General features: G+C 45.4%; 1 protein-coding gene across 1 annotated transcript; it reads left to right on the forward strand.

Moving 5' to 3' along the window:
• Positions 1–6,136: 6,136 nt before the first annotated feature.
• CLDN2 (claudin 2) lies at positions 6,137–6,829 on the forward strand. Its single transcript, XM_006889897.1, has one exon. It carries the CDS (start codon positions 6,137–6,139, stop codon positions 6,827–6,829), a length of 693 nt encoding a protein of 230 aa, XP_006889959.1.
• Positions 6,830–9,764: the final 2,935 nt, after the last annotated feature.

Below are 9,764 nucleotides of genomic sequence, written 5' to 3' on the forward strand. Positions count from 1 at the left end.
TGGATTGACACTGACTGCAACAATGGGCTTAAGCACAGCAGAGATTGTGAATATAGTATAGGATCAAGCCAAGTTTGGACCTGTTGTACAATCACTATGAGTCAGAGGCAACTTGACAGAACCTCACAACAACAATCCTCAAATTGCTTAGAATTTGGTTGCAGATACAAATGCTGCTAGTTTACTGGCAAGACCAATCCTCAGAAGGGATTTGCTCACTGTTCGTAACTGGTAAATGGCAGTGTTGACATTCAGATTAGATCTCCTCTGTACCTCCATACTTCTTTTGTTATTGACCCCATTTCATACTTCTTGCAAAATCATTGGCATTGTTGTGTCTTTCTGGGATGAATAATGATCATTAGACATGGGCGCATGCTGCAGAGGTACAACAAACACTCAGTATATGCTTTCCATATAAAAAAAATCAATGTCATTGAATTATGAAGAGTATTATGAAGAGTTCATGAAGAGTATTGAATGTCTCATGGACTGCCAAGAGAACAAACATATCTGAGCTTTGGAAGAAGTGCAGCTGGGGTGTTCCATAAGAACAAACAATGTGAGATTATATCTCACATCTTTTGGGCATGTTGTCAGGAGAGGTTGGGCCCTGTAAAAAGACTCCAGGCTTGGAAAGATGGAGACTCAGAGAAGGAGAGGAAGACCCTCAAAGAGAGAGAGAGAGATTGTCACAGTGACTGCAGCAATGTATTTAAGCACAGCAGAGATTGTAGCAATAGGGCTGGATCAACCAATAATTGGACTTGTACAGTTACTAGGAGTCAGAATTGACTTGGCAACACCCAACAACAACAACAACAATCCTCTAATTGTCAAGAACTAGGTTGGAGAAACAAATACATATACGTATAATTTGGTGAAATTCTGTCTCTTTTCTCTCTTTTTGTCTCTCCTTATTTCTCCCTTCTTCTTCTGATTCTCCCAGTCTTTTCAATTTCTGCCCAGTAATGGGCAGCCCTGGTCCTTTACAATAAAGTGTAATTGGCTCAGTAAGAGAATCCATATCTTGTAGCCATATGGATGGAGCCTGAATCAGACCTCTTTGCCACATTTATTCGTCCATTAAGAAGACAAGAAACTGCACTGCAATCCCAAAGGCACATGGTCTGAATCCTCCAGCTGCTCTATGGGAGAAAGATGAGCAATCTCCTCCAGTGCGATTAATTGCCTTCAAAAACCTGCTGGATTGTCAGTTTTGGGTTGGTTCCAACGCAATGATACACAACAACAACCACAACTCTGATAAAGCATCATTCAAGGCATGTGAAATACAGAGATAAATAAGATAGTGCCTGTCTTTGATGAGCTGACAGACTAACAGAGAAGAATGATAAATGATATAGTCTGGTAGAAGATTATAAGTAACTACCACAAGGAGTAGACTCCATATCCCATGGTAACAGCAGCCAAGAAAGAAAAAGATAAATTGCATTGAGCGCCACTGTCTTTGAATTATGGTGTTGATGAAGAGTATTGAATATATCCACAACTGGTAAAAGAACAAGTAAGTCTGTCTTAGAGGAAGTACAAACCATTCTATCTTTAGAAGCAAGGACAGTAAAACTTTGTCTATGTATTTTGGCATGTTGTTAGGAGGCACCAGTACTTGTAAAAGGACATCATGGTAGGAAAGGTGGAGGGTCAGGGAAAGAAAGGAAGCTACCCACCCCCAAAGTTAGAGATTCACAGAATGACGATGGGCTTGAGAGTGGGGGAGATTGTGAGGATGGCACAGGATAGGGTAAGGTTTCTATTTGTTGTTCATAGGATTGCTATGAGTCAGAGGGGACTGAATGTCACTTAACACCAACCACAACCACAACCACAAAGAGATATTATGATGAGTAAATGAATTAAGATGTGCGAAGAACTTTTAAAGCTCACATACTAACATCGGTACCAGTTTTCTGATTGCTCTATGTGGCAAACCTATATGTGTCAGGGTAGAACTGTGCTCTGCAGAGTGCTCAGTGGCTGATTTCCTGGAAGTAGAGCATTAGACCTTTCTTCTGAAGTACCTCTGGGTGGATTAGAAATGTCGCTTTGTCAGTTAGCAACTGACTACATTAACAATTTACACCACCAGGGACTCCAATGCTATAAATCCACCACTGTTGAGTTGATTGCAACTCGTCATGAACCTAGAGGAGTTCTGGTGGCATAGGCCATAAGGAGTTGCATTGCTAACCCAAAGGCCTCCCCTCCCTAGTTGTTTGAATCCACCAATGGCTCTGAGGGAGAAAAATGGCCAGTTTCCTCTTAGTACAATTTACATCTTCAGAAAACCTGCTGGACAGTCAGCTATGAATCGGTTGTAACTCAGTGGCAATGAGTTTTTTGAGAGCATAGTGAACCAATAGAACAGAGTAGAACTGCCCCAGCTGTAAATCTCTATAGGAGAAGAATGACATTTCTTTCTCCCAAAGAGCAGTTGGTATGTTTGAACCACTGATCTTTCAGTTAGAAACCTGGAACGCTACCTATTGTATTAACCAGTGCTCCTTTCAATTATTACATAGGGAGCACTAGATATAGTAGTTGCTATTATAATTAGTGAGTGCTGGTGGCCTAGTGGCAAGAAGCTGTGCTGCAATCTCAAAGGCATGAGGTTCAAGGCCACCAGCTCCTCCACAGAAGAAGGTTAGGCAATCTCCTCCTATGTGATTAACTGCCTCTGAAAACCCACTGGAGGGTCAACTATGGGTCAGGTTCTGAATCCATGGTACACAACAATATTATTATTATTATTATTATTATTATTATTATTATTTCTGTGACAGAGGAAGTAAACAGAAAAGATCATGGAAACACAGAGGGGGTGATCTAACTCAGGCTTGAGTGAGAAGCATTTGAGCTGAGCCCTACAAGGTAAGAAAACTTTTGTGACACCCAAAAGGAATATATGACTAGGCAGTATATGTATGACAACAATCTGGAACAAGAGGTGCATTGTTGGGTGGACTGGGGGACGAGAAGAGGAGGGAAGGAGGAAGAAAACGTGCAACAATGAACATAAATAAATAAAAAGATAAGAAAACTTTAACCAACCGAGGATGCAGAGGCAGGAAATTCACCCTAGAACTAACTTACATGCAAATTTGTAAACAGAAGATAACATGACATTATTGAGGAACTGAAAGCAATTAAGTTCAGCAAGAGTGAGATTAAGGGAGGGGGTGGTCACAAGAGATGAAACTTGAGGGGTCATGGAGTGCAACCAAGTTTGGACTTTATCCTTCAGTTGATGGGGAGTCACTGGACTGTTTCACGTAGAGTAGTGACTTGATCAGAGTAATGTGTTGAAAGAGTATGCTGGCAACAGTGTGGAGAATAATGAAGTAGAAAAAGGAAGATGGGGAGAAAAAACAAGTTAGAAAGCTGTTGCTCTAGACCATATGAAAAAGTATGATGAAATCCTTGAAGTAGGAAAGTAGCTCCAGGGATGGAGAGAAGGGAATAGTAGATTAGACCTCTATTCAAGAGGCAGAATTGATGGGACACACTGTGACTGTAGAAATGTGGAGAGTAAGGGAGAGAGAAGTATCAAGGATCATGAGCAGGACTTTTGATCCACACAAGAAGATGGATTAAATGACCTTCATGACAGGAAATGCAAGGAAGAATTGAAGCTGGATGGCGATGGGAAGGTGATGAATTCTCTTATGGGCAGGTTGAACTCAAGAATTCCAAGTAGATGTTTGAGGTTCAGAAAAAATGGCAATTCAGAAATAGAGATTTGGAGACGCCAGTTGTTGGATTAGAGAACTCTGGTGGCCTAGTGGTAAGGACCTGCACTGCCAACCCAAAGGCATGTGGTTCGAATCCACCAGTTGCTCCACTTCAAGGGATAAAGATGAACAATATCCTCCCATGCAATTTCCAGCCTCTGAAAACCCACTGCATGGTCAACTATGAGTCAATTTAGACTCTACATAACAACAACAATAAGAAAAACAGTGGCTGAGTGGCAGGTTAGGTCATGATAGTGGATCAAACCGCTTTGTTGATTGAGCAAGAGATGATCTTCTAGCAATACTCATGTTAAAGAGAAGAACTATTGTTTTTGGTGCCTTCGGGTCAGAACCAACCCATAGCTGACCCTCCAGTAGGTTTTCAGAGGTCCTAATTGCATGAGAAAAGATTGTCCATCTTTCTTTCATGGAGAATCTAGTGGATTCAAACCATTTACCTTTGGATTGATAGATACAACAGAGCCAGAAAGTGCACAAGGCTTTGTCTCACATACTTGTTGACTATTTCTTGGAGAAAGATATGATGCTTGGAAAGGTGGAGAGTCGGTGAAGGAGAGGAAGACCCCCTCCCCCAGTCAGGTGGATTGACACAGTGACTACAGTAAGGGTCTCTAGGGTGTCAGAAAGTGCGAGGATGGAACAGGACAGGACAGGATTCGAATTTGTTGTCCACAGGGTCATTACGAGTCATACTCAACTTGATGGCACTTAACAACAACAGCAGAAAGAGTAAGGAAAGAGCTTGAGGAAGGCAAAAATAGAAACCCAGATTGTGGTATTATGGAGAATAAGTGGGCTGATCGGTCTTGTTAAGGATGAGGATAAGATTGTGTCCTTGACCCTTAGTATCTTGAATCTTGGTGGGAGTGGAGACTTCTTGAATACTGCAAAACCCAGGGCAGCTCTGATACCAGATGACTGGCTCAGGTGCCTGCCTCTCACAAAGTCTTCTCTATTGTAGGGCTTTCTTCCCCTCCATCTGCCTTAGTACCTAGTACTAAGGTGGCTCAGGGAATTGCAGCATTCCTTCTGGGCCTTAGAACAACCTTTGATCCCTAGTCCACCCACGTCATCTGCGAGGTCTAGGTCTGGTGGAGACATCTATTGGGAGACCAAACAGGAAATGTCTGGGTGTCTTATACATACAGAAGGTCTTGGTTTAGCCTGAGGTTGTAGAGGTGGGGGGAGCAGTGAGTAAGACTGAGAACTGACTTCCCAGAGTGGTGGATGAAACCTTCTGTTGCCCACCCCATCTCAATATAAAGTAGGTGTCTACCATGGCAAGCTAACCCAGTTCTAAGCCATTGTTATCTTGGACCTTGGAGTCGTAAGAGGCCTCTAATGAGCTGGAGTCCAAAGTAGCATCCTACTGCTCAGGAATTTGGCTCAGTCTGCCCTCGAGGGGCCCCACAGCATGGTTCCTGGGCAATGTGTTGAGCAACAGGCTTTGGACAAAGAGCCATGCCTGCCAACCTCCTGACCTGGAGTTAGCGCCGCTGTCACAACACCACTGCCATCCACAAGGTAAGCCCGGGCTCACTTGTGCCTAATTGCTGATCTGTTGAGAACAACTGCTCATTTTCTTTTCCTACCAGATCAAACAAAGGTATGACCAGCATCTGTCCCTCTCCTAACCCCATAGTACTTTTCTACACAATAAAGGCTTCTCTGAATTGATAGTCCCTTACTGGCAAGGTAAGCACAGCCTTACTTGTGCTTGTGTACCAATCTGTCGTGAATGTTGTTGTTGTGTGTGATCAAATCAGAACCAACTAGTTCCTCCAGTGAGTTTTCAGAGGCTGTAAATTGCACAGATTGTCCATCTTTCTCCCACAGAGCAGCTGGTTGGTTTTGAATTGCCTGCTTTTTGGGTTGGAAGCTCTAGTGGCTGCAGTGAAGATTTTGACTCTAGTAATTCGCTTATTGGGTAAATTACCATCATCACCTTCTCAGAAACCAGCCACTTGTCTGGGCCTAGGCTTTGTCTGGGTGCCAAGCTAAGGCCTGTGCCTACGCAGGAGGCAATGGCATTTGGCTCTACTTTCAAAGTTGGGTGTTTTTTTTCCCTTTCTCGTGTTATTTCTAAAGATAACAAAGGTCAAAAGGCATCCAGCATTTTCTAGTTTCTCATAAAGCTTCTGGTCAATATTTAATCTGGTTTATGGATTTTTTTTTTAGGCCTTCTAGATACCTTCTTGAGCCTGTTTGTGGCCACCCACAGACACTTGTAAGGAGTAGAGAAGTTAGCCTGCTAGAGACAACCTGGGATGAGGGATTAGAGGCCAGGATCCAAGGAATAAGAGCAGGAGCTTGAAAACAAAGGAGCAGCCTCTGAAGACACATCTACTGAGAGGTCCGCCATGGCCTCTCTTGGTCTCCAACTTGTGGGCTACATCCTGGGCCTTCTAGGACTGTTGGGCACCCTGGTTGCCATGCTGCTCCCCAGCTGGCGAACAAGTTCTTACGTCGGTGCGAGCATTGTCACAGCAGTCGGCTTCTCCAAGGGTCTCTGGATGGAATGTGCTACCCACAGCACGGGCATCACCCAATGTGATATCTACAGCACTCTCCTAGGCCTGCCTTCTGACATCCAGGCTGCCCAGGCCATGATGGTAAGCTCCAGTGCCATCTCCTCGCTGGCCTGCATTATCTCTGTGGTGGGCATGAGGTGCACAGTGTTCTGCCAGGACTCCCGCGCTAAAGACAGAGTAGCGGTGGTAGGTGGAGTCTTCTTCATCCTTGGAGGCCTCCTGGGATTCATCCCTGTTGCCTGGAATCTTCACGGGATCCTGCGGGACTTCTACTCCCCACTGGTGCCTGACAGCATGAAATTTGAGATTGGAGAGGCACTCTACTTGGGTATTATTTCTTCCCTGTTCTCCTTGATTGCTGGAGTCATCCTCTGCTTTTCCTGCTCATCCCAAGGAAACCGTTCCAACTATTTCGAGGGCTACCAGGCCCAGCCCCTTGCCACCAGAGGCTCTCCAAGACCTGGCCAACCTCCAAAAGGCAAGAATGAATTCAACTCCTACAGCCTGACAGGGTATGTGTGAAGTGCTGGGGGCCAGAACTGGGGGAGTGGCTGGGTCTGTGAAAGTCAATGGACAGTTCCCAGAGCCACAGGTGAGGGGCATTGCCACGGGATCGCATCAGAAGGTGCTGCTGTTGAGGATAGAGTGACTTTGGTCATCGGATCAACCAAAGGCAGAAAGGGGAGCTGGTGTGGCAGCGCGTGGGTTGACTTATCAAGGATGATTGCCACCCCAGGCTTCCTGTTTCCCTCACCTTAACCCCCAGCCTGAACCCTGAACCCCTAGTCCCCCAACTCCAAGCCCCACCCCTTTACCCAAGGCCAGGTCCCCAGGGACTCCTCTCTGCCCTTTTTGTTTACGCGGGAATCCACCCAACACCGCAATTTACATCCCACTGACTGACCCACTCTATGATCTAAGACCCTCCCTCTGCTTGAAGTTGGCTCTTAGCTCATTGATGGGGTTTGGTGGGTGGTAGAAGGAGGAATGGTGCCATTTATAGACACTGTTCCGACCTTCCTCTCAAACTTGCCTCTAAAGAAACAGATCAGGCAGCTTCCATTCCACTCTTGGTATGATTCCAGTATCCAGTCTGGTTTGTGTGTGAATGCAAACAACGCCATTCTCACAGCATCCAGGCACCAGAAAGCAGCTGGGTATGGGATGAAAGGGAGAGAAGGCAGCCTGGAACCACCCCCCCCCCAAAAAAAAGACCAGAACCAGTCCCCAGAGCATGTCCCAGAATTCCCTAACGCTCCCAGGTCAGGAGCCAGACCTCTACCTGGAGCTCAAGGGAAGAGGATATGATGAAGGATGAAAGGCAACAGCAGACTCGGATTCTGCTGAGGAACTGCCTCCGAAGCTGCAGCCCCAGCTTTGACTGAAGCCCTTGCCTCCCTCTGGGGCGCATAACCTGGTGTCCTGCTGACCCTGACAAGCCAAGGGTCCTGGGCAATACTTTCCTTCTGAAGAGGAAACCGATTTTGCCAAAAATGGTCCTTGGCTGGAGAAAACAGCGTCAGAGCTGGGAGAGACTGAGAAAGATACCACTCCTCAATGTTGCCTGAGGAAGAATAAGAACTCTGGCATCTGAGAAGCTGAGTGGGTACATGTGATAGCGTCAGTGGGTGTTTCTGATGGACCATCCACCCCCACTCCACCCATTCTAAGAGAGCCTGCAGGCCTAAAGGCCAATATCAGACCTTCCAGAGGACGCTCACAGAGTGCCACAGAGCCTCTGAAAGATTTTGTGTCACAGGTGGGCTCCCTGTCACATGCCATATCTCCCTCAGCTCCTTTACAAGATCTTTCAGCGTCTGAGAACTCCAGTGGGGGGCATCTGTGCTCATGGTGTTGTGCCCACCTTCTGAGTGCTGGCTGGACTGTTTCCTGGAATTGCATTTGAGGTGGGAGAGCAAAGGGCGGTTCCCAGATGGACAGAGACAGTTCCAACTCCAAAGTCTTAGAATGCCCCATTTCCCCTGGGATAATGGGGGGGGGCATAAACCAGCCAAAGGTATTTTCCTCTCACTAACGTTAGAATGACTAGCTTTTCCAGTAACTCCAGTACCCTTTCCCTTAGCCAAGCCCTCCTCATGCTCGGAGAGTCTGCTCAGTACCATCTTCACTGAGCCTTCTCTGACCACTCCAGCCTTCCCCTTGCCCCTCACTTCTTCTGCCCTCGCTGTATGAATCACATATTGGATGTTTATCATTCACCATTTTTGATTGCTAGTTCTCCTTTTCATGTGTGGCTATTAAATTTGATCTCTCATATGCATTGTAAACTTCTGGAAGGCTGGGGTCGTACCCTAGGCCTCTCTGTAACCCCAAGACTATCTCTAAAAGTGTTGCATGAACATAGGTGTTCAATAAACAATTGTTGATTGAAAAACTGTTTTATTACTTAAAAGGGATCCAGGCAGGGTAAATGTGACTAGAGGGAACTGAGCTAAGGGTGGTGGTGGGGGGAAGGATGAAAGCTGGAATTTCCTTTCACTGCAGAACTAGAAAATTCTAAACGTTACTGAAAGCTTTACACCCTCCTCCCCAAAACATTAACTTGTGCATCCTGCCCAGGACTCCTCCCATTTCATAAGAGCTGGGTTTTGTTAGTTGTTGTTGTTTTTATGTATATTAAGTGGGTATTTGTCTTTTTCTTTCATTGTTTGAACTACCATTTGAGAAAGGTGAAGGAGATCTGATTCTTTCCATTGGGGCAAGGAGGAAACCCAGGGTCACAGAAGTAAAGAGCTTCTGCAAGAGTGTTATAGCTGGTATTAGTGCCCCAGTCTCCTGACTCCCATAATAGGACCTTAATTGATCAATGTACCACCTGGTATGGCCCCTCTTGCAATGCCAACTAGAAAGACTGCTTCGTGCTTACACTCCAGAAAAAGACACATCTTAGTTCTACCTCTTCGAACTCTGGAGGTGTGGGGCCTTGTGAAGCAATCATTTGGCCCTGGTCTGGCCTTCCTGGGAATTGGCAAAGCCTCTGGTGGCATTAAGGGAGCTCTGGTGGATTAGAGGTAAGGAATCGCTATGTCAAACCAAAGCTATGCTATTCAACTCCACCAGCTGCTCTGCAGGAAAAGGATAAGCAATCTCCCCCCATGTGATTTGTTGTTTTTGTTGTTAGATGCGGCCCAGTCAAGTATGACTCATAGAGACCCTATGAACAAACAATTGGAACCCTGTCACACAGTTTGATGGTGGAGGGAAGGGTGAGTAAAGGAAGGGGGGAAGATCCAGTGTGAAAAACAATGTATACAAACTTTGTAAATAAACCAGAATTTAAACAAATTATAATCTCTTTGGGACAAATACAAACTTCGTTCTTTCCCAGAATTTCTGAAAGATCCCATCCCATCAGAATCCTCTCTTCTCCTGTATCTTACCAACAAGAATGATTGTGTTAAGCATGATATTTTATTGTTTGTAAAAAGAGGGTGTC

The sequence above is a fragment of the Elephantulus edwardii genome, unplaced genomic scaffold (genome assembly GCF_000299155.1).
Source record: "Elephantulus edwardii isolate Elephantulus edwardi_28Jun2011 unplaced genomic scaffold, EleEdw1.0 scaffold00083, whole genome shotgun sequence".
NCBI classification, from domain to species: Eukaryota; Metazoa; Chordata; class Mammalia; order Macroscelidea; family Macroscelididae; genus Elephantulus; species Elephantulus edwardii.

Bases quoted from the DNA above. Each gene is read 5' to 3' on its own strand.
- CLDN2 (XM_006889897.1), top strand. From the start codon at position 6,137: ATGGCCTCTCTTGGTCTCCAACTTGTGGGCTACATCCTGGGCCTTCTA.